This window comes from Cutaneotrichosporon oleaginosum (genome assembly GCF_008065305.1).
Source record: "Cutaneotrichosporon oleaginosum strain ATCC 20508 chromosome Unknown ATCC20508_contig01, whole genome shotgun sequence".
NCBI lineage: Eukaryota > Fungi > Basidiomycota > Tremellomycetes > Trichosporonales > Trichosporonaceae > Cutaneotrichosporon > Cutaneotrichosporon oleaginosum.
The window spans coordinates 789,491-812,802 of NW_027072170.1; the positions used below are offsets into that span (position 1 = coordinate 789,491).

The 23,312-nt window shown below is 61.8% G+C and overlaps 8 protein-coding genes across 8 annotated transcripts; 3 read left to right on the forward strand and 5 right to left on the reverse strand.

Annotated features, from left to right (window-relative positions):
- Positions 1-106: 106 nt before the first annotated feature.
- On the reverse strand, positions 107-1,873 carry COLE_00337 (uncharacterized protein; the record flags this gene model as incomplete). The annotated part of the gene is made up of 5 exons (XM_018424702.2): positions 107-689; positions 928-1,255; positions 1,490-1,679; positions 1,724-1,755; positions 1,792-1,873. The coding sequence occupies 5 exons, from the start codon at positions 1,871-1,873 to the stop codon at positions 107-109; spliced, it is 1,215 nt and encodes a 404-aa protein (XP_018274822.1).
- A 1,252-nt stretch (positions 1,874-3,125) lies between these two features.
- Positions 3,126-7,003, forward strand: COLE_00338 (uncharacterized protein; the record flags this gene model as incomplete). Its single annotated transcript, XM_018424701.2, has 4 exons — positions 3,126-3,251; positions 3,397-6,390; positions 6,430-6,588; positions 6,626-7,003. The coding sequence occupies 4 exons, from the start codon at positions 3,126-3,128 to the stop codon at positions 7,001-7,003; spliced, it is 3,657 nt and encodes a 1,218-aa protein (XP_018274821.1).
- Positions 7,004-11,233: 4,230 nt separating this feature from the next.
- On the reverse strand, positions 11,234-12,554 carry COLE_00339 (uncharacterized protein; the record flags this gene model as incomplete). Its single annotated transcript, XM_018424080.2, has 4 exons — positions 11,234-11,624; positions 11,718-12,049; positions 12,105-12,218; positions 12,480-12,554. The coding sequence occupies 4 exons, from the start codon at positions 12,552-12,554 to the stop codon at positions 11,234-11,236; spliced, it is 912 nt and encodes a 303-aa protein (XP_018276447.1).
- A 486-nt stretch (positions 12,555-13,040) lies between these two features.
- COLE_00340 (uncharacterized protein) lies at positions 13,041-13,849 on the reverse strand (the record flags this gene model as incomplete). The annotated part of the gene is made up of 4 exons (XM_018420020.2): positions 13,041-13,319; positions 13,354-13,519; positions 13,558-13,623; positions 13,656-13,849. The coding sequence occupies 4 exons, from the start codon at positions 13,847-13,849 to the stop codon at positions 13,041-13,043; spliced, it is 705 nt and encodes a 234-aa protein (XP_018276448.2).
- Positions 13,850-14,372: 523 nt separating this feature from the next.
- On the reverse strand, positions 14,373-16,050 carry COLE_00341 (uncharacterized protein; the record flags this gene model as incomplete). The annotated part of the gene is made up of 3 exons (XM_018419690.2): positions 14,373-14,464; positions 14,770-15,171; positions 15,498-16,050. The coding sequence occupies 3 exons, from the start codon at positions 16,048-16,050 to the stop codon at positions 14,373-14,375; spliced, it is 1,047 nt and encodes a 348-aa protein (XP_018276449.1).
- Positions 16,051-16,802: 752 nt separating this feature from the next.
- On the reverse strand, positions 16,803-18,972 carry COLE_00342 (uncharacterized protein; the record flags this gene model as incomplete). Its single annotated transcript, XM_018420057.2, has 3 exons — positions 16,803-18,279; positions 18,348-18,465; positions 18,498-18,972. The coding sequence occupies 3 exons, from the start codon at positions 18,970-18,972 to the stop codon at positions 16,803-16,805; spliced, it is 2,070 nt and encodes a 689-aa protein (XP_018276450.2).
- Positions 18,973-19,673: 701 nt separating this feature from the next.
- On the forward strand, positions 19,674-20,132 carry COLE_00343 (uncharacterized protein; the record flags this gene model as incomplete). The annotated part of the gene is made up of 1 exon (XM_018419688.2): positions 19,674-20,132. One exon carries the CDS (start codon positions 19,674-19,676, stop codon positions 20,130-20,132), a length of 459 nt encoding a protein of 152 aa, XP_018276452.1.
- Positions 20,133-20,658: 526 nt separating this feature from the next.
- COLE_00344 (uncharacterized protein) lies at positions 20,659-22,572 on the forward strand (the record flags this gene model as incomplete). Its single annotated transcript, XM_018426217.1, has 6 exons — positions 20,659-20,773; positions 20,815-21,570; positions 21,693-21,775; positions 21,811-22,028; positions 22,115-22,157; positions 22,207-22,572. 6 exons carry the CDS (start codon positions 20,659-20,661, stop codon positions 22,570-22,572), a joined length of 1,581 nt encoding a protein of 526 aa, XP_018276453.1.
- Between the last annotated feature and the right edge of the window lie 740 nt (positions 22,573-23,312).

Below are 23,312 nucleotides of genomic sequence, written 5' to 3' on the forward strand. Positions count from 1 at the left end.
TGGAGATGTAGCCCCATGGCCGGAGACACTGGTCGGAGATGCCACGGACACGACCCCGGATATGCCGGCACAATATACAATATGCATGCGCTCTAAACGGATGAAACTAGAGAAGCACCTGGTTGTAGGCGTTCTTCGGCAAGTTCTTGTTCGGGAGGACGATGCACGAGCGGATATGCGTCTCGGGCGCAACATGCACGTCGGACGCAAGCACGCTCACGCTAATCTGGCCCTTTACGTCGCTGACGGGCTCGGGCTCGCCGTCGACGCGCGCCCACTGCCCCAGCCGCGAGTTGGAGCCCACGATCGAGTTGAGCACGACCGCATGCTTGTCGATCACGCTGTTGTCGAGCACGATGGCGTTGGCGATGCGCGCGCCCTCGCCCACGACGACGTTGGGCCCGATCGTCGCGTTCGGCCCGATCTTGGCGCTCCCGTCGATGTGCGCGCTCCCGTCGATGTATACCGGCTCGATGATCGCACCGCCCGCGCGCGCAAGCAGCTCGGGCCGCGAACGTTGGAACTGCTTCAAGTACAGTCCCGAGGCGGTGACGGCGCTCGCGGCCGTCTTGATTTGGCGCCAGAAGTCGCGCGTCTCGCACACGTACATCTTGCCTGTGCCGGCCAGGGGCGCGATCACGTCCTGCTCCAGCTGCAGCGTTTCGTCGAGCTCGATGAGTGGGTTGTGGCTGGGGTCAGCCGAGCCTGCGGAGTCGAGCTGCGCAGCAGCGAGGCGAGGCGGGGCGGGGCGGGGCGGGGCGAGGCGAGGCGGGGCGAGGCAAGCCGGTGGGCGGTGTGCACCAGTTTGGTCCCTCGACGAGCAACCTCCACAAGGAGACCACCAAGCCACCCTGCAAGCCAACCTCTACGCCAACCTCTACGCCAACCTCTACGCCAACCTCTACGCCCACCTCTACACCAACTCACGCAGCACACTCCGTCTTCTTGTCCATCGCAACGCGGATCTCGTCAAACACGCTCTTGTCGAACAAGTACACGCCGCCGTTGACCGTGTTCGAGATCCAGCTCTCGGGCTTCTCGACGTAGTGCAGCATCTGCTTGGTCTCGGGGTCCGAGACGATGCAGCCGTACCGCGTCGCCGTGTCCTTTGGCACATTAACGCCGAGGATGGTGCCGACGCCGCGATGCGCGCTGTGCTTGGCCAGCAGCTCGGTGAAGGGGAACGAGCTGCAGATGTCGATGTTGCAGATGAAGATGTGTTGCGGGAGGGGCGTGCGGAGGATGAGGTCGCGGACTGGGGTTAGTTTGGAGTTTCGGGGACGGGGTGGACACGGGGGAGGGCGGCACACTTCATTCGCCAACTGCGGACAAGAGCGCGTCGATCATGTCCAATGTCCAACGTGTAACTCGACACCGCGTCGTACTTCGCTCCTCTTACATTCCCCACCGTCCTCTCGCGCCACGTCTCGCTCCAACCCCACACGCCTCGATCTTCCCCCTCCGCCGCGTCGAGCACACCTCCACTTACAGTGGTACAGCCCGCCGGCAGTCCCGAGCGACCGGTACTCGCGCATATACGAGATGCGGATGTTGGGAAACTCGCGCTGCGACTCGCGCACGAATGGCGCCATGACGCTGTCCTCGTAAAAGCCGATCATGATAATGTCCGTGAGACCCGGCACCTGGGCGAGGGCGTTGAGGGGGTGCCATACCATGGGCTGGGGTTAGCGCCAGCTGTGTCAGTTGTGTCGGCGGGACACACCTTGCCGCCGATGGGGAGGAGGGGCTTGGGGCCTGCTGTCAGCGGAGCGGAGGAGGCCGAGTACTCACAGTCGAGCGTCAGCGGACGCATGCGCGTGCCCTTCGAGGGGCCGCCGACGAGGATGACGCCCTTTGTGACTGTGTTTGCCATGGTGTAGAGTATCAAAGAGATCAGACAAGTTGGCCGTTGGAGATGTCGAACGTGGCAGGCAGGTCGGATGCCGATCAGCGCAGGGTCGGTTCCTGTGCCGGGCAAGATGGGAGCATGGGAGGGTATGGAGGGATTAGGTTTGGGGGGAGAGACGATTAGACTTTTGTTATGCGGTCAGGGGCGGTGAATTCATGCCACGTGGAGTGAATAGGCCAAGCGGACGGAGCGGACCTCTGCGCCGCTGTTGGCGGGACCATGGCGGGGACGAGATACTCGGTAGCGAGCGCGGTGAGGCTGTCAGGAAACAGGCAGATTGTAAATGTCAGCTGCAGCGATGTTTCATTAGATAGGTCGATTGGAAGTGAACGGTGCGATGCCGGAAACGTTGTCTGTGCATGCTGCGACTGGCCAGTGGTGAAGAGCGCTGAGTGAGCCGCCGACGTCAGCGGAGATGACTGTCGAGTACTGTCGCTTGCCGCAGCAAGCCAAGCGGCGCCGTTGCCTGCCGCCTGCGGCGCGGGTGGCAGCCCCGCGCCTCGATGCCACAACCGGCCACATCACATGCCACAGGGCGCGCGGCGTGATCGTGTTCCAGTTGTCTTGTAGGACATGCATCAGCTGGGCAGCCGGGCCATGCAACAGGCAACAAATGGATGACCATCTGATGCACAGAGACCCCTCGTGCAACATGGAGAGGATCTAAACAAGCAGCAGCGAGCAACGGAGCAACGGAGTGAGTCGGACCGCGGACTAACGAGAAAGAGTGCGCGGGTGCACAGACCAACGCTCACAACCGCGACAACCGTGCCTCTAAAAGCCCTGACCCCCCTGACCCCTAGCTCCTCCTTCTGCAGGCTGCAGGCTGTGACGTCTCGTCGCGTGGCTCCCCCCCCCCGGGGCTGGCTCCCACCCCAGCTGACCACGCAACCCACCTTCCCTCACACACTCCTCACTCCTCCCACCGCACGGCTCTCCCTCTCTCTCTCTCTCCTCTTACTCCTCCTCCTCTCTCTTCCCACCAACTCGCATCTACTCATCCTCATCCTCATCCTCCTACTCCTACTCTCTCTCTCTCTCTCTTTCTTGCACTACTGCTCGTCGCTATCATACTCTCAGCTCACATCCACATCCGCTTCTCACACAACATTCTTGCTTGCTGTCTCCCTCTTCCTCTCCTCCCTCTCCCACCCCCCAAGTCCTCGATCAAGCCTAGGCCACTTGAACTTGCTTGGACTACACCCCATCAACAACAATGGCCCTATTCGTCACTGCAATCCACACCTTTGTGGCAGAGCATGCAGACGAACTCGAGTTTCAAGCAGGCGACAAGATTGAAGTCTTGGAACGAGACGAAGCCTTCGGTGATGGATGGTGGAAGGTGCGTCAACATTTCACACACCCCCAGCCGCTTGTGCCGCCGGAGTCGAACAAAATCCTGCTATCCTTGCTGCCTGCTGCAACAATGCGCAATCGCAACCGAGCAATTGGTGGCCTCCATGAACAAATCGCTGACGCTCCTCCAGGGCCGTAACACCAAGGGCGACGAGGGTCTGTTCCCCGCAACTTACATCTCCGAGGATCCAAATGCTGTGCCCGCCGGCGTGCCAAAGTCTGATGCTCCTCTAAACGGGGGCGCAGACGACGATGCTCCGGCAACGCCCGTCGTGGCCGCTTCCGGAGCACCCACCTCTCAGCAAAACAGCCTCGCATCCCCTTTCACACCAGGCGCAGGGGCAGCCGGAGCGGATCGCAGTCTTGAAAAGGATAACCGCAATAGCCTGCTCGATGTGACTGGCGCGCCTCGCGGCGCAGCCCTCGCCTCCTCGGCCGGCATGAGCTCGGGCAACAACGTCATGGACAGCACTATCGGCGAAGTCCAGGAAGCGATTGACACCATGGGTGCCCCTTCACCCGCTCGCACACCCGAGGCGCCCGTCCAGAAGGGTTACCAGCTCAAAGACCCTCAGGCGGTAGCACGCGAGGACGACGACGACGTTTCTGATGGCGAGGGCGCCATCGGAATCAACTCGGACGCGCGCGCCCGTCTCGCTGCCCAGGCCAAGCTTGCTAACGAGGAGCGCGACCGCCAGCACCAGCGCGAGAGTGGCGGTGTTGCCGACCTCATATACTCGGACGAGAGTGATGAGGACGAGGAGGGATCCGCCGGCTCTCGCCGTGCTTCCCGCGGATACCGTGGCCTCTCGCTTAATGGCACTCACTCTGCCCAAACAACCTCGACAACCACGCCCATTGCCGAGCGCATCGAGGACGAGGACAGGGATGAGTCTCTGCAGTCGCAGTCTTTGGCTGCTGCAGCTGTGCCAGCGGTCATTCCTCCCGACGCTCCTGCTACCTCGTTCCCGGCCTCATCTACCTCTCCTCAGCCCAAACCTGCCGCGATGTGGAGCCCAGTGCCATACCCGCCTGTCTCGCAGCTTGCCCCCCAGCAGCAGCAGCAGCGGGAGCTGCCCCCACAGAATGTATCTACTGCCGCTCCTACGGCTGGAGTTAAGGCCCCTTCTCCTCAGCCCGTAGCCCAGGCGCCGGGATCGGTCCTTCCTGCTGCCCCTGCGGCGGAGGCTTCTCACGCTTCTTCAACCCTTCCCTTGGCAGCCGCCGGAGCTGGCGCCGCCGCCCTTGCGGGAGTCGGTGCTGTCGCACTTGCATCTGGATCTGGGCCATCGCCGCAGGCCCAACAGTCTGCCCTTTCAGGATCGTCACCGAACCTCGTGTCCGGCGCCACTACCATGCCGGAACAGGTCGCGCCTTCGCCTGGTCGGAGAACCTCGTCGCTGCCTCGCGGATCACCGCTCCTGAGCACGTCCAGCCTCCCCACCTCTTCGCCGGGTTCGCAACCGGTGGCTCTCCCCGCTGGCGCTGCTCCTCCCAGCAACACCACGCCGCGCATGGACCAGCAGGCACAGCTTTTGCCCGCTCTTCCCATCTCATCACCTGCCGCCAACCCTGCTGTCGCTGCTGCCGGTGTCCCTGCAATGACCAGCCCCGCGGCTTCGTCCCCGGGCGGACTCGTTTCTCCGGGCACCGCCGCTCGCATGCCTGCTAAGCCGCCAATGACTTGGACCGTCGATGAAGTCGTGGAGTGGGCCCGCTCGCGCGGCTTTGACGACGGCGTCTGTAGCAAGTTTGTGGAGCAGGACATTACCGGCGACGTTCTTCTTGAGCTCGACGCCAACCTACTGAAAGAGCTCGACATTCCACAGCTCGGCAAGCGTCTCCGCATCGCCGCGGCCATCAACGAGCTCCGCCGCCCCCCTTCTGCTGTCTCGAACAAGTCGTCGCAGCCGCAGACGCAGACCACATCTCCCGCGCCGCCTTCCACCGCGGTCATGCCCGACTCTCAGAACCTGACCCAGACGCCGTCGGCTCCAGTGCAGACGCACTCGCAGACTCCGTCGCAGTCCTCGAGCATTCGCGGACTTCCAATGGCTGCGCCTGCGTTCATCAGCCAGGCTCCACTGTCTACGCCCCCTCTCGGCACCACTTCCCCCGTCATCGACGACCACCACAGCGCATGGTCGCACGGCCGCAAGGTTAGCGTCACGCCTACGACCCAGTCAATCGACGAATCTAAGGCTATCGACGGCCCCATCGTCACCAACGGTCACAGTCACAGTCAGTCGGCGTCCATCTCCCACCCGCCGTCATCGATCAATGCGTCCTCGCACTCGGCGTCTCGCTCGACTTCGTCGATACCCTCTCCCGCGGCTACCTCTTCGACGACTACGGCCATAGGCACCAAGGAGAGCTTGATCAAGCGCGAGTCCAATAGCTCGCTGACTGGCCACAAGAAAAAGGGCAGCGTCGACAAGACTGACCGCTTGAGCTTCTTTGGCCGCAACCGCAAAGCTCCCCCTGCGGCGGGCTCGGGCAATGCCTCGCCCGTCAGCGCCGACCGCAGCGCCTCGTCGCGCATGGCCTTCAGCGGCGGCCAGAAGCCTGCGATGCAGACCATGACGACCGACAAGCCCGACGGTGTTGCGTCAACGCCCAGCGCGGGTGTCGGCGCCGCTCTGCGCCAGATCGGCAAGCCCGACAAGGTTGGTTACCTTAAGAAGCGTGGCGAGCGTTACAACACCTGGAAGACGCGCTACTTTGTTCTCAAGGGCTCTCACTTGTACTACCTCAAGGGCGAGAATGAGGACCGGGTTAAGGGCCACATTGATCTTAAGGGTCACCGCATCATTGTTGACGAGAACACGAACCCCGGTAACTATGGCTTCCGTCTCGTTGGCCCTGGCAGCGACAACAAACCGCACTTCTTCTCGTCGTCGGACCAGGCCCAGGTCCGCGACTGGATGAAGTCACTCATGAAGGCGACGATTGCACGCGACTACACTGTGCCCGTGACATCGTCGTGCAACATCCCCACCATCCCCCTGGCAGAGGCGCAGGCGCTTCAGCCCCGTCCCCCGAGCCCCGCACAGCGCGAGGCGACGCAGCGCGCGACGCGCCGCGAAAATGTCAACCAGCTCACGCCTCGTGATGCTAGTGTCCTTGTGAGTTTGCAAGGAGAAGCGCAAGTATGCTGACATCAGATGAGCCTTGACACCTCTGGCAGCGGCCGGAGAATGACGAGCCATGGTAGCACTCTCCAGCCTTCGCCGTCGCGGCCTGACCGGGACACGCGCCGTCCATCGACGGGCAAGGAGACGATTATGAACCGACCGAGCATGGCGATCAGCGACAGGCGGAGCGTGAGTAACAGCTATTTTTGGCCGTCTCTGACCCCAGGTTACGTCCTATTACGGCCAGCCGGAGACGGAGGAGCAGGCCGAGCTGCTCAAGTGGGTCAACGAGACGCTACCGCCGCAATACCCGCGTGCGGCCCACTTCCCGAGCTCGTTCATGTCGGGCGAGGTCATCTTGCTGCTCGTCAAGCATTTGTCGGGCATTGAGCCGAACCCGCCCGTGCCGTCATCGGCCTTTGCGCCTGATGCGACGGGCCTGCCCAACGTCGAGGGGTTGCTGGCGATGGGCGAGACGGTGATCGACGCCGGGGTCGACAGCGCTGGCGTGAGTCTAAACGAGATTCGCGCGGGCGATGTTCAGGCGATCACACACCTGCTGGAGACTGTGCGTTCGTGGGCACGGCAGAAGGGTTATGCTTAGGCAAAATTCTCAAATCACGACTACTAGAGGTGTATCTAACGAGAGGGGGGGGGGGGGGGGGGGGGGGGTGAGAGTAGATGAGCGAAAGAGAAACCGTGGTATAATACAATGCTGCTGCATTATGCAATCTATGTCTGCCTCGTAGAAGAGGGGGAGTGGTGGAGGGTACTGTAGGGGAGGGGAGTATGAGGAGGAGTAAGAGTGGGGAATGATTAGAGTTGATGTTGAGTTGTGGTGGGGAGGTGACGGGATTGTGGTCGGCATGGTCGGTGAAAGTCGAGGAGTCGTCGTGGATACAAGGGTTTCCGGGATCAAGTTTAAAAGTGTGGAAAGGAGACTTGAAGGAGGTGTTTCAGGCGAAATCCATCCGCTCCAGGCACGCAAAGGAGGAGTGCGTGTGGTGCGTGTCTCAGGTTGTCAGCGTGCAGCGTGCACACTGGGTATCAGCCACGTGGCCATGTATCTATAATACGCTCATACAATCTCATGCTCAAGCCTTTGGTTATTACTGTTGTATATGCACCACCATGTCGTGTCCATCGTTGGTACAACCAGGACGGCCACGGGATAGATTCGGTCGTGCTCGCAACATTTGGCCGCCCGCGATACTCCGAGCCTCCAAATTCCTATGTAGTAGACAAGCGAACAAGAAAGATAAGCTCTGGCTCTGGATGCAGGCACCGTCGCCGTCACCGAGTTTCCCGGGCGGCCGGGCGGCGGTCCAAAGGTCGCGAGGTCGGGAGCATGGCGTCGATCGACATCCCTCTCCGCGTGGCCGCCACTGAGATCCCCGAACACCGTGCTCGCTGTGCTCGCTGCGCTCGCTGCGCGTACTGTAGACCTGTGGGTCAGATGATCATGAGCTCATGAGGGCCATGGGCTGCGCTCAATTGCATTACTTGACATCCATGGACGGGTCAAAGAGAAAGGAGGCTGGCATAAATTGCCCGGGTCGCGGGGCGCGGGGCGGCTCCTCCTGACCTCTGATCATTTTGGACCCTTTCTGATCCCCCTCTTGAATCCCCTCTGATCGCGCGCTCTTGGCGCGCCTCCCCTCTCGCGCCTCTCTGCACGCCCTGAACATGCAGCCCTGCCTCCTTGGCCCTCGCACCTTGCTCCATGCCGCACCTCGCCTTCCCTTTCCCCCCCCCCCCCCCCCCCCCCCCCCCCGATTTCCCCCCAGTTCCAACCTCCACGCCGACCATTTTCCATCTCACTCGCTCTACTCGCTCTGCTCTTTCCTCCCTCTTGTCTTCTTGTCACTATCCTCATCCTCTTCTTCATCATCATTCCCTCTCTTTAGATCACTAGACTCCAAAAATGTCCCCCAAGACTGTGAGTTCTCTCTCCACATACCACCCCTCCCCCGGCATCCGACATCCAGGCTCGTCTGACTAACCGTCAACGCTTCTGACCTCCGACCTCCCCTCTGCAACCCCCCTCTTCCACTCTCCACGCCCCCTTGTACATCCCCTGCCCCCAGCACACTCCCAGCTAACCACAGGCCGACGAGATCGCCGCCGCCGCCGACGCCACCATCCACGAGGTCGGCTACGACCGCAACGGCTTCGACTCGCGCATCGACACCAAGACCCTCCGCTCCCTCTACCTCGTGAGTTGCCCAGTCCTTCCTTCGGCACCCCCACGCGCCCGCCAGCTGCGCGCGCGCCAAGAACTTTTTCCCCTCCGGACAGTGCTCGGTTTGTCACCGACCGCGTCCCACGGACCGCCCGTGCCATGCCGGTTCGCCCTCGAGGGTCGGGAGGGGGGGGGGGGGGAGCAAACCGGGGCGAAGAGCGAGGAGGAGGACTACCTGTGGCGCCTCGCGCCTCGCAGAGCGTGGCGCCGTCTTTGTCCCAATCTCAATCAATAATACGCACACGCTGCCTCGCGTTGCTGCGGCCCTTCCCGCTTGCGACCTCGAAGTGTGCCCCATCCCCCAATGTCGCGTTTTTGAACCCTTCCTCCCGTACATGCTAACCCCAGGCCCCCGCCTTCATCAAGGCTGGCGCCGAGACCACCAACGTCGGCTCGGCCTCGAAGGACTACGGCACAGAGTCGGTTTACGACAAGGACTCGAACAAGATCCAGTACACCACCTTTGCCAAGTTCCCCCCCGTCCGTCTCCTTCCCGATGCCCAGCGTAAGCGCATCCTCGTCACCGGTGGCGCCGGCTTTGTTGGCTCGCACCTTGTCGACCGCCTCATGCTCCTCGGACACGAGGTCACCGTCCTCGACAACTTCTTCACCGGTTCGCGCACCACCGTTTCGCACTGGGTCGGCCACCCCAACTTTGAGATGGTCCGCCACGACGTTGTCGAGCCCTTCATGATCGAGGTCGACCAGATCTACCACCTCGCGTGCCCCGCCTCGCCTCCCCACTACCAGTACAACGCCGTCAAGACCATCAAGACATCGTTCATGGGCACCCTCAACATGCTCGGTCTCGCCAAGCGCACCAAGGCCCGCTTCCTCATCACCTCGACCTCGGAGGTCTACGGTGACCCGGAGGAGCACCCCCAGCGCGAGGACTACTGGGGCCACGTCAACTGCATCGGCCCCCGTGCGTGCTACGACGAGGGCAAGCGTGTCGCCGAAACCCTCACCTACGGCTACATGCGCCAGGACGGCGTCGACGTCCGTGTCGCCCGTATCTTCAACACCTTTGGCCCTCGCATGAACCCCTACGACGGCCGTGTCGTGTCCAACTTTATCATCCAGGCCCTCAAGGGCGAGGACATGACCGTCTACGGCGACGGCCAGCAGACCCGCTCGTTCCAGTACATCCATGACCTTGTCGACGGTCTCATCCTGCTGATGAACGGCGAGGAGACGCGCCCCGTCAACATTGGCTCGTCGCACGAGTTCACCATCATGGAGTTTGCCGAGGCCGTCCGTGACATTGTCGAGGAGGTGCAGAAGGCCGAGGGCGTGCCCAACCCAAAGCGTGTCGGCATCATCTACAATGACATCCCTACCGACGACCCGCAGCGCCGCCGCGCCGACACGACGCGCGCCAAGGAGACGCTTGACTGGCAGCCGCGCTGGATGGTGCGCGACGGCGTGCGCGAGATGGTTCTGTACTACAAGCAGATGATCGATCAGGGCAAGCTCTAAGCTGAGCTAGCTGGCGCCTGATCGCTCGCGCATAGACTTCGCGCGCTCCTGCTTCGTTGTTTCGCCGTATTGTTACATGTCATGCTTGGGACAATATACATGTTATACCTGGTGACGGGATGGGGTTGGGGGGCTTGTGTGATGCGTGCTGACCTCGGCGGGTGTCATATTGGAGTGTCACCCGTGCCAGATATCAGTCGATGCCGACATTGCCCATGCTCACATCAGCCTGAGTCGAGTCAGCCCCCTCGCGTTGATCACAAAGCCGGCGAAAATGATCCGGACAGCTAACAATGGCCCGAGCCTCACCTTCTCACCCCCGTCCCCGAAAGATTCAGGACACCACACACCACTCTCCACCCACCGCCTTTCTCCAATTGGGCACCCGACCTTCCCCACCCCTCCATCCCACCACTTCCCGCGCTCCAACGGTGCAGCGGTCGTCTCAGCGCGCCGCCGCCGCGCGCGACCGCCCGCCCCACTGCCTCCTCCCATCGGCGAGATGGCCGAGCGGTCTAAGGCGCTGTGTTAAGGTGTACACCTCCGCAGTCTTCGGACGTGGGTTCGAATCCCACTCTCGTCATACGGGGATTCAGTTCCCCAGCCTCCCTTTTGATGGTGTCGACATCGGCACGCGTGAGTGACGTGGCGCAGAGTGCGAGGTGTGGTGTGATGACGAAAAGGACGCCGTCGCGGTGAATGGGTGGAGCGTCGATCAGACACGTGTTGGGAGATCGTGCCTGAGCCAGAGACCGTCGGAAGGCTGGGAGGGACGAGGAAGGTCGAGCCAAGAAAGGAGCGGAACAAAACAACTGCCCCACACGGACTCGAACCGTGGACCTCGGAGTGTTCGGATGATCGTAACAGCTCCACGCGCTAACCAACTGAGCCATAGGGCAGATGGTAGACGAGTATGACAGGGAGAACTAGTCCCAGAGTTGTCGGAATAAGTACACGACGCAGCGGCTGTGAGCTGTTGCGCACAGGTTGGGACGCAGAGAGTTGCTTGAACAGCAGGAAAGCGGCATGCGGCGATCACCGATCAGTAGCGGCAGCGGCGACCGCACCCCTCTATCGTACACTCTATGCATATCGTCCATACGCCTCGGCCTGCTACGCCGTCGGGTCCGGCAGCATGGGGTGCTCGTGCTTCCCGTTGCCCATGACGCGCATCGCGAGCTCGAACGCGACGAACGTGGCGCCGTTCGCGAACGGCGAACGGATGAGCGTGGGCTCCAGGCCACCCGTGAAGCCGCGCCACCCCTGTGCGCGCCACGTCTTGCGGAAGCAGTCCGCCATGGACGCGTACACGCGCTTCGCGGGGTCCAGGCTGTCGGTCTGCAGCTTGGACTTGACGACGTCGATGGGGTAGATGGACGCCCAGAGGGCGTAGCCCGCGAGCGCGCCGTAGCTCAGCGACCAGAGGGGCGCGATGTCTTCGCGCGAGCCCCCGTTCTTGCGGATGTGGCGCTGCACGAGCGCCTCGTATGCGAGGAAGTAGAAGCTGGGGTGAGCGAGGCTGAAGGCGGCGGAGACGGAGACGGAGCCGGAGCCGGAGCCGGAGGCGGGGGTAGAGGACGGAAGAAGGGGGACATACCCGTAGCCGAGGCCGTCACGGACGATCGTCGCGCCCTGGCCTTTGAAGACGCCCGCGATGCCGTTCTGCGCGTACAGCTTGCGCGCGCAGTCCAGGGGCCCGTTGTACAGGCGCGGGGTGGACGGCTGCGTCTGCAAGCGGATACGGATGTGTTCGACCGGCCCTGCCACGATGGTGTTCGCCGCGCCGGCGATCGCGCCGGACGCGTACAGCTCGGAGAGGGACAGCTCTTTGCCGCCGTTCCGGCCCGCGAAGAAGCGCTTGGCCCACTCGAGCGCGCCGAACTGGATCGACACACACGCGCCAATACCGAGGAGCGGGGTGAGCGTGCCCTGCGGTCAGTATGCAGAGCTGTCACACGCGCGATGCACGGCCACCTCGACGTACTTTGTAGAACCCCAATGGCCCTTCGTTCTTCAGCAGCTTGGTCGCACAGTCGAGCGGCGAGCTGAATGTCCCAGGGGCAGCGGTCTGGACGCGGACTTTGACAATGTCAAAGGGCTGGTGTTAGCTCGTCGCATTCATCTTCCTCGCGGCCGCTCCACCGCTGTCGTTCCCTTTCTCCGCCTCGTCCCTCCCCTCATGTTGTTCGCCCAAGCTCGCCGCCATCTCCGCAGCACGAGTGCGAGGAGCCGCTCTCCCGTCCACCACCTGCCCACCACCTCACATCCCACTGCCCTCTCTCCCCCCTCTCTCCCTCTATCTCGACCCCACTTCCACCGCTCCCCCCCCCCTACCATGCATCCCCGTAAACAAACTCACCTGGCCCACAATAACCTGGGTCATCCCGCCCACGGACCCCGCAATCAAGTCCTTCTGGGTCTGGCTGAGGCCCATGCTTGCTATCGTCTGTCGAGTCGGAGTGATGCACAAGTAGAAGAGACGTGGGGAAAATCAACAAGATGGACCAAGTGGGCACGATAAGCTTGGAAATCGGTTGCCCGAGTCCCGCCCGTTGGAAATGGGCCCCGCGAATCCGCACGGCGCGGCCAAGCCAATTCGACTCCGCTCGTTTCGCGTCGAGAGACGATGGCGGGCGCCACGCGCCACGCGAAAGCGTGTTACGGCTGCTGTGACCTGTGACTCACTGCTGATAAGAGGAGCTCAGATCTCCGGATGCGAGGCTTCTGACTGCTGTACAGGACCTGGGGTTGCCAGGTGGTCATTAATCTGCTAAACACCCCAGCCATCAACTTGACTCCCCACTCAGCATGACAGACGTACATTCGTGATGTTCCAACCTCAGATATATAGAGCAGTCAGGCAGGCTACGCATGCTGGAGCCTGCGAGTCACCGAGTGCACGAAAATTATTAACAACCCTCTATCTCATGTGCGGGCTGCCGTAGCCACCAGGGCCGCCATGCATCCCGCCGTGTCCGTGATGAGCCCCAGGACCGCCGCCGGGACCGCCGGGTCCACCAAGACCCCCATGACCGCCAGGGCCCCCGGGGCCTTGAGGTGTCGGCGTGGCGCTGCCTGTCGAACGCGTGGCCGACAGGCGCTCGTAGTACGCAAAGTCCTGGAGAAGGCTCGTCTTCGACTTGTGCTGGTGGTCCAGGAAAATCTGAAGAACCTCGCAGCCGATATCGTAAGGCAATTCCTGTCGTTAGCTGCGCCTATCACGCAAAGCTCACCTGGGTGTCTCGCGACGTCGTGATCGGCTTGCGGTCCGGGGTATTGGTGAGGCGCAGATGCCTCAGAGCACTGGTCGGCACGTCGCGAACGAACCGCCAGCGGACGTTCATGAGGCCCTTCCACTTGTCGGTCGCCCAGATATCCGACGTCTTGGTCTCGTCGACACTGTTGTCAGCTGACATGCCATCGTTTCCGTGACCCACCCTGAAATCATCTCGGCCACACCGCAGAAGTTACGACTCGAGTTGACGGAGAAGAAGAGGTAGATACTGATATCAGTCGCGTCGCGGCACACACTTACGGTCCCTTGTCATGGCTCTCACGCCACGCATTGTCGAGACGCTTGTTGCCCAGCACCGTACTCGACCACACCTCGTGCTTGAGCGACTTTTGCACGTCGTCCTCGGTGTACGACTTGATGACAAAGAAGCGGGCATAGGGAGGGCGGCAGTCAAACGTAGCAGGGTTGAGGCCCTTGCTGCGCGCCAGCTCCATTACGTCGACATCGTGTGCGCTCATCGGCGATCCGCCGGGCATGCCCGGGCCACCTGGAAGGCCGCCGACGCTTGGCATGGGCATAGGCGGCGTGCCGTACCCGGTGTTGAACGGCGTGCCGAGGTAGTTTCCGCCCATGTAGCCCTGTTGGAGGTGCATGGGGGGCGGCAAGCCGTGAAGAGGCATGCCACCGCCCAGCCCTGCAGCCTGCAGCTTGAGCTGCGCCTGAGTCTGAGCGTATAGCTGTTGCTGCTGCTGGTAGAGAAGTGGAGGAGGCTGCAGGGACGGTCCGCTGCCCCATTGGCCGAGGCCGCCGTACGGCGAGTTGCGATCGTCCCAGCCTAGAGGGCGCACTTGCGACGTGGGCGAGGGCTGGCCGGGCATACCAACCAAGTTGGTCACCCACGAGGGCTCCTCACCCATCGCCGGCGCTGGGCGGTGCATCTGGCCGCCGTCGCGGATAGATAGGGCGTCGAGAGCGTCCTGCAACTGCTGTGCTGCATTCGTGCTCGATGACCATCCGTCATCGCCGGGCGCAGGCGCACTCGGCGTCCACAGATTGCGCCCCAAACCGCTTTGGTCGATCTCCGATATGTGGCGCGAGTGACCGGTGCCCTCCCCTGGTGTGCCGGCCGACGTTACTGAGGCAGCGCCAGGCGACGCAGCGAGACGGCGACGAAGGTCTTCACGCTGGTCCAGCGACAGGAGCGCCTGGGAGCGGCCAAGGGAATGGTGGCGCTGAAGGTCAGCGCCCGGGACGTCGCCATCATCGCTAGGGGCGTAGTGGGGGAGGTGACCCTTGTTGCGAGGCGGAGTCGCCAGGCTGAAAGGCGGGGGAGGGGGAGGGGGAGACTGATGGTGGCGCGAGTAGGACAATTCGCCGGGGGTGCGCATCGAGGCACTGCGACCGAGCGCGCTGCTCAAGTCTCCCATGGTCTGGGGGTTGTGGTGCATGTGCGCTCGGAGAGACTGGGTGCGCGACACGCCAGCGGGGAGGGCAGCGACCGCCTCGTTGTAGCTGCCATGTCCAGCGCTGCCAGGCGTCGAAGGCACCGGTGAGGTTGACGAGGGTTCATAATTGGTAGCCAGCATGCTGAGGGATCCAAGGGAATGGGACGGGGCGTGCGAGGATGAAGATCGCGAGTGATTAGATTGCGTCGATGCCGCAGTTGGGGGAGGTGAGGAGTTTTGATCCGCGGGAGGCTGGTACACGCGGCGGGGTGGCCGAGGCGGTGGGGGAGGCATCGAGCTGGCATTGCTGCTTTGTGGGGCCTGCTCTCGGGACTCCGCTGGTGTGAACAGGCCTGGATTGACGCCGTTGACTGTTGTCATTAGTGATGGGGGCGTGGAAGTGTGTGTATGTGTTGAGAAAGAAGGAGTGTGTGGTCGTGGAGGACCGAATACGGGGAAGGACGAGGGGGCGTAGTCGGGCGTCGACAGAACCGAACCACATTGGACCGTGGATGCGTCGAGGACAGCGGACGTGCGCAGAAGACATCATGAGAAGTGAGACGAGCATCCGTGGCAGCGGAGCGGCAGTGGGCGGAATGGGTAGCGATGCCAGACAACACGAGATCGATCCGGTGAGGGGTGTGCATGTCACATGTCAGCTCGGGCCTTCACATCGCCTCCTTCGACAAGAACTCACGTCTGCGGGAGGGCAGTGAGCTCTGCCGAGATAACCCCTTGTACCAATTGCCGGGCTCGGTTGAAGGAACTTCGTCGAGGCGCTCCGCTTCGGCCTCGATCAATGTCTCCTCGGTGGTCTGGCCGCCGCGCGACGCAAAGTCGCCCCGGCCGCTGGTACGCCTCACAAGGCCGCTGTCTCCCGAGTTACTGACAGCGGCAAGCTGCGGGCTGGGCGCCATGCCGGAGAAAGAGCCAGAGCGCAGTTGGCGCTGGTACGCCTCGATGGTAGTAGGGCCCAGGCTGCGACGGTAGGCGGCGGCGTCATTTGCGGATGACGTTGCGGAAGGACCGACAGTGTCTGCGGAGCGAGCTGCTGCCTGCGCGGCGCGTGCAGCCGTCGCCACCGTCTTGTTGCGGCGGAGGAGGCTCTCTGCGTCAGCCATGGGAGGTCCGGGGGATGCATGGCCTCCGGGACCGCTAGAAGACTGGGAGGCGGTGGCGGCTGCTGATGCGGTATAGGAGCCGGCGGATGAGGGGGGCCCGCGTGGCTGCCTGATGGGAGCCGAGGCCATTGTGGTGCGATGAGAGTGCTGGATGACGATGTACGAGGGACAAGAGTGGTTGCGAGGGCGATGAGAAAGAATGTAGATGATTGAATGCGAGTGTAACCTGGACGCGTTGAACGACGACGGAAGAGAGATCTAGAGGAGAGAAGAGAAGACGACCGAGGAGGGAGACGGAGGTGCGTGTCGCGAGATGGTCCACCCAGGAGAGCCTGGCTACACCTTCCCTGGCTGCAGGCAGACAGAGCGTGCCTTGCTTCCGTCGACATGCCCAGTTTCCCACTTCCACGTCTGTCCCGCACTCCCGCTTTCAACATCCTACTCCTCGACTCGCATATTTCTCAGAGGACCGCGTTCCTGCTCCTCCAAGCCGAAACGCGTGCATCCTGGTTGCTGCGCAGCGATGGGAACAGCGCAATTCCGCCATGCAACGGAGTCCTCCTGGTCCAGGGCTGTGCACGTTGCTCCATTCCGATGTTCAGCACCGCCCCGAGCGCCATCTCTTCTATTCCTCGAACAGCGCTCGACGCAGACTTACCATCGTACTCATCTTGGCCACATACACTGACCGACCGGCTCTCGATGCACGACGGCTCTACCCTGTGGCCCTCGAGACTACCGGTTCCGCGGGAGACTACAAAGCCAGATTGGCGCGGTGCCGTTCCGTCCACTCGGCCTCGGTAACATTGCTTACACTTGCATTTGCGCTAATTATATCGCACGTTCAGCCTAGTCTACATGTGGCAACATTGGTCTCACAACTATGCCGCCGTCGCCTCCTCGTCGCCCACAGCAAGCTCGACGCCGCGCTTCATCCGCACCAGCGAAAAGCCCTTGACAGCCATGACAACAACAATCCAGCAAAAGACGAGGCACGTAAGCGCGACCGTGAAGTTGAGGAACGCCATGACGTCGTCGAAGCCCGAGCGCATCGCGGCGAACGCTACCTCCTCGTCGCTGAGCATGAAGACGATGCCGCCGGCCGCCCAGCCAAAGCTGGTGAGCACCTCTGTGGGGGGGCGCGACGGGAGCATCGAGTCGGTCGGTGGCCGCAGCCACAGGTAGCAGTACGTGAGGAAGCGGAAGAGCGAGCCGCCAGCGAGTAGAATGCCCCACAGCGAGTGAATCTGCACCTGGAACACGTAGTCCTGGTGGTGCGCGGCCATCGCGAGGCCCGTGATGGCGATCACGAGAGCCGGGAACGGGTTGAAGGAGAACGCGTACGTCGGCGGCTCTTGCACGCGCCCGTTGTCGCTGTTCGTACTGATCACCGAGCCGAGGAGCTTGCGCACCCTAACGCTCTCGAGGAGACAACCCGCAAGGCCGCCAAACGCAAACATTACTGCAATGCTGATGTGCTGCACCTGCTTGACAGTGTACGGGTCGCCGGCCTTGGACCCAAAGCGCTCCATCCACGTGTTGGTCGCGCCGTAAGTAAAGATCACGGCGCACTCGACCATCTCAGCAGAGACAGCGCGAGAGCCGGCCGGCTTGCGGTTCCACGCCCAACCAAGGTCGGCGTATGCGCCGAGGTAACGGGCAAATGTGAGCACACCGTACCCAAAGAAGATGGAACCCTTGATTATATGCGCCGCGCACGTGTTGATGAAGCCGGCGCGACACATGCCGACGTACACAGGGATGCCGGTGCACACCGCGACGTATGCGAGCACAACCTGCGTTCGCCGGATCCAGGTGAGCACGATTTGAACAGCACGCGTGGCGCTCGCGCGCCGCGACACCTGCTCCGGTGCGCTGTCGGGGGCGATCGTCCACGCGGGAGTGTGCTCCTGGTCAAAGGCGCCGCGGGAGGGCATCGTGCCCATCTTGCGCAACCGCCCGCCGTCCAGCTCAAACATATGGTGCGACTGGCGTGACGACGTCGGCGACTCGTGCAGCGTGCCCTCGGAGCCTGTGCTCTGGCGCGACGGCAAAGAAGGGGGCGAAGGGGGCCGCGAATCGTCCTCGTCGCCGACCACGAATATTGCACGCCAGCGGGTGACGTCGCCGTCGTCCTCTTCGTCATGCACTCCGACCATCTCGTACCTGTTCGCAACGGTGGGTCCGCCATCCGAGATGCGGAGGGCATCGTGGAGGAATAGCTTCCAACCTCGACGGCTGCCGGAGCGCGAGAACGCCACGCAGCGCTTGATAAGCGCGAGCGAGTCGACGACAGTCAACGTAATTTGGGTGAGGAGCAGGATATTCCCGATCCCCCCGTGCTTGGCACCGGGATAGCTGGCGTCAGCTTTCCCATCGCTCGGCACGGCTCCGGCAGCGCTTCCCGCTGTATGCTGTGCACTCACAGATCAGGCATCGCAGCCTTGTACGCGACGCCCGCGAACCACCCGAGCGCAGCGACAGCCAACGACGCCCCGCTCACGATGAAGTGCGCGGGGTGCCCCGCTGCACGGAGGGCGAGGCCTGATGTAAGTGGGAGACGTCGGAGCACGCACCGATGGGCAGAAGCACAAAGTACGCGATGACCATGCATGCGACGTGCGCGAACATGAGCCCCGGGTGGCTCGCGACTGTAGCTGCGTCCCAGTCTGCGGGGAACACCTCGCCGAAGATCACTTTGTCGGGCGTCAGCCGGAAGTCGGCGTCCATGTACGTTGGGGGGAAGTCGTGCCACTCGTGCAGCGCGGCGTCGTCGAGGAACTCCTTGACGGGCGCGTGGGAGTTGTGGTTGTGCGCTGGGGGTGCACCGTGACCGTGTCCGTGACCATGGCCCGTGGAGACCGCGGATGAAGGGGTGGGGAGGCCGGAGGAGACGAGAGCTGGCGTCTCAAGTTCTGTGGCCGCCCATACAGCGGAGATCGCATGCGAGTGGGGGTCTGGCTCATCTTCATGACCGCCATGATCATCGTGCCGCGCTATCCGCTGGGCGTGGACGAGTGCGAGTGCAGCGAGAAGGAGTACAGAGCGCATGCTGCTCGGATGGTGAACGCTCCCAACCAGTCTGAGTAATGAAGAGATACAGAAACGAAGCGGAATGGATCGGTGCTCGTACCTCTGTCATGCTTCGGAACACTCGTATCTCGAGCGCGCCCACGTACTCCGCCTCAACCGTTGTTGACATGACGGCGCGGCCCACGTCGGCCAACTTCGTCACCTTGCCACCCTCGCCACTTGGCCAGGTGGTGGACGACCTCCACCACGCCCTGGAATCCTCATTCTTCGATTCCGGCGCCGACTGCCTCGGCCGCCGAGGTCCACGGTGTGGGAGGCGGGATACGTCGCCCCGCACTTCGTCACTACTATCGGACGCGACGAGGCTGTGATGACTCGCATGTGACAGAGTTATTAGACTACTATTCATCAGGCGATCAGGCGACGTAAGGCTTCTACACTGTATCGGTTCGGCCGCGCGAAAATGTACAAGAACAGGCCGAACGACTGGACGCGGTCAAGCAGCTGGACAGCAGCAGATACGGTCACATGCCCAGGCTTTCAGCATACCCAGGGCCCAGGGCGCAAGGCATGCGAAGGTGCTCCGAGCACAAGCATGACCGACTGATTGACGTCAAGCTTCTGCGGGATAGGGAATTACTCAACGGTCCAGTAAGTTGCTGGCGGCCGCTCCACCTAGCCCGTCGGCCAGCCTGTGCGCCCAGATCCGACGCTCTCATATGCACCGCGCAGGCTTCTCATGCTTTCAGCGCCCTTGGAAATTCTGCAAGGAGCGACGAAGTAGCTGCTGTACATGGAAGCCAATCTCGCTGACGCTGATGGTGGAATCAGGCCCCTCCGCGAGCCAAGGAGTCCCGTTCCGGCCGAGTAACAGGCTCTGTCGATCTCTCTCATTGATCGAAAACTCAAGCTTCTCAACTGTGGCGAGCTGGAGCAGCCGTTATGAGGCCCGCATAATGTCGGTCTTCCCAGAAACGGCGTTGGTCGGATGGGGCAAATGCAACACCGTTGCAGGTGGGCATCTTCACCGGACATACCCCGAAGCCTCGCGAGATCAGGTGGCTTTTAAAGTTCCAAATCCGGCGCCCACATGCGCGGCACATAGATCAAGAGTACGACTCCCATTAGCATCTCGGCATCTTCGTATATTCTCTACTCATCTTTATACTCTGATCTGACCTCTCACTATACAGTCTGATCACACCTCGCTCGCCCGTTCGACATGGTTGAGACATCGGTACCCACAACTGCCGTTCTTCGGCCTCCTCCGTGGAAGACAGTTTGAGGATAATTGAAAGCTCGGTACAATGCCACACCGAGTCCCAGTGCCGCGGGTTACCGCCACGGGCCGGCGATAGCGCCGAACGACGGTCAGCTGTCCATCGCGTCCCTCCTCTTCCATACTGTCCGGGACGATCGTTGCGACTGAAGCGGAGACTTGCCCGGGCCTTCTTGCCCAGCTCCGCATCCTATTCATCGACTGCCTCGCCAACTCGCACACTCTCACTGACATCGACGCCGCTCCCCCGGCGGTGTGCTCCAGGCCCGTCGCTAACCGTCTAGTAATCCAGCCGTGAGGTGCCGAGTCGGCTGGCAGGCCGGAGCCCCCAACATGAAGAGGAGGTTAAAGTACAATCGCGGTTGATCATTTCCCCACACTAGGCCCCGCGCTCTCTCCATCGACCCCGCGGAGACACCACAACCATGGGCGGATTCAAGAAGATCGAGGACCGGCCCACGCCGAAGGAGGTGTACAACTGGCGCGTGTACATGCTCGCGATTATCTGCGGATGTGGCGCGCTCACCTTCGGATATGATGGTGCGTAGTTACTGTGTTTCCTCCTCGCCGGCTGACGCCAGGTGCATTCATTGGCACCACGATCGCCCGCCCCTCGTTCAGGGAAGCGATGGGCATCGATAAGATGACCAAGGCGGAGCAGACGGCCATGACGACCAATCTGACCTCGACATTCACGGGCAGCGCGTGGTTCGGCGCCGTCTTCGCGTGGCCCTGTATGGAGGCGTTTGGCCGCAAGCGCCCGATGCAAGTCAGCGCGGTTCTCTTCAACCTCGGCGCCATTCTCATGACCGTGACGACGCACAACCTGGGTCTGATCTACGCTGGTCGCGCCATCACTGGATTTGCCGTTGGTGTGCTTACGGCCACAATCCCTACGTTCATCGGCGAGTTCTCGCCGCCCGCCATCCGCGGCCAGCTCACGGGCTTCTTCGAAATCGCGTACCAGATCGGCTCGCTCGTTGGGTTCTGGATCAACTTTGGCATCACGAGTCACATGGATGTTACCAGCAACACGTCGTGGCGCGTCGCGATGGCCGTCCAGCTCATCCCCGGCGGCATGCTCGCCGTCGGATCCGTCATCCTAAAGGAGTCGCCGGGGTGGCTGCTGCGCAAGGGCCGCGAGGAGGAGGCGATGGCGGTGCTCAGCTACGTCCGCCAGCTGCCCGAGGACCACGAGTACCTCCAGCAGGAGGTGGCGATGTTGCGCGTCGTGATTGAGGAGGAGCGCAAGTTCGCCGGCGGGAAGACTGGGATGGGCCCGTATCTCCGCGCATTCACAAAGGAGCTTAGGGTTCCGCACGTCCGGCACCGCGTAGGTTTTCCTGTGCGACTGCGCTGACGACTGTTCATCTGCTTGTTCTGGATGTTCATCCTCATGAACTTTAGCGGCGCTGTGGTCCTGAACTGTGGGTCGCATTCCGGCGGTGGCTAATACCAGACTACTCGCCCACTCTGTTCACATCAGTCGGGATCGCTTCCGAGGACGTCAACTTGTACACCGGTTTCTATGGGCTTGTAAAGGTACGTGATTTTATCCTCCAGCCAGCTGATAATAGGCTGTCGGTGCCATCACGTTCTGCTTGTGGATCGTTGACCGCTCGGGCCGACGTGTACCCTGGCTCCTCTCTGCCGGCGGATGCGCGATCACCCTCGTCTACATCGGCGCCTATGTCATTGCGGTCGATCCGGCGTCCAAGAAAGGCATGCTCACGGGTTCCGAGCAGCGTCAGGGCACGGGTGCTGTGGCCTGCATCATGCTGTACTCGTTCATCTGGTGAGTACCAATGATTAGCCGCAGAGTGAGATCCTCATTTTGCACAAACATCTGCCGCACCCCCTACCACAACACTAATTCTGCAGGTCCTGGGGCGGAAATTCGCTTGCTTGGATTGTCTCAGCTGAGGTGAGTCATCATCACGACTAAGAGAGGAGAGAACTCAGCTCAACGACAGATGTTCCCCATCTCGATGCGGTCCATCACTGGCGCCTTTGGAGCCGCAACCCAGTGGCTGTCGTCGTTCGCCGCCACCATGTCCGCGCCACACATGCAGGCGGCTGTTGGCGGCTGGGTGTTCGTGTTCTACGGCATCTGCTGCTTCCTGACGCTGGTCTTCACTTTCGTCTTCATCCCCGAGACGCGCGGCACGCCCATCGAGAGTATGGCCAAGCTCTTCGGCGGGCCATCGCGCTACTGCCAGTGGCGGCAGAAGAAGGCGTGGCCGCCCCACGGCATCCCGCCGCCCGTTACCGATGACGTGGTGCCGGAGTCGCCCCAGCTTGGCGAGAAGGCGGAGATCGACTATCTCGAGAGGGTCTAGTGGATGTAGGAAGGCGTGCGAGATCAGAAGAGGCCGATGCAATTGAGTGATGATGAATTTCCGCGCCCTTGCCCTCCTGGAGTGCTGTTTGACTTATAAGCTTGTCAAAATAGATAAAGGTTGTGCTAACCGAAGAAAGGGGAAGATGAGGATGAAGATACGCGGGGTTGTTGCGCACCATGAAGCGCCAACACTAAAAGCCAGATATATTGATTAGTTAGGCTCAGTGGCATTTTGTTGAGGAATGCTCTTGGACCTGCCGACACGGTCCTAATTCCGTGGCTACTACTTCCCTGTTGCTAGCTCGAAATACATGTACAGGTGTTGCTCGGCCATGCTCGGGAAGCAGTCAGCAACATGTACGAACGATCGAACATACCGCCCAACGGCATCCCTCTCTGATTGGCTCCGGTCGCCGAGACCACGTCTCCGGCCATCTGATAACGGTTGAGACAGCATTGCGTTCCTGAGAACGTCCGTTTGCATGCTGCTGTCTCAGAGTGCGGTATGCATGTGTGTTATCGCATCCCTTTTCCCGAAAGATCACCAATGAAACAGAACGACATGGGGCGTTAATAAGGTGACATTGAAATGGAGGTGGGGGTGGGCATGCCACAGCGCCACCACCACAGTCTTTTGCTGAACAATGCGACCCCTTCTTGCCAGAACAAGCTGAACAGCTGGCACCCGAACCGCCGACCTTGAAGGGGTGAGCCAGGCGGCTGTGGGAAAGCTTTGCA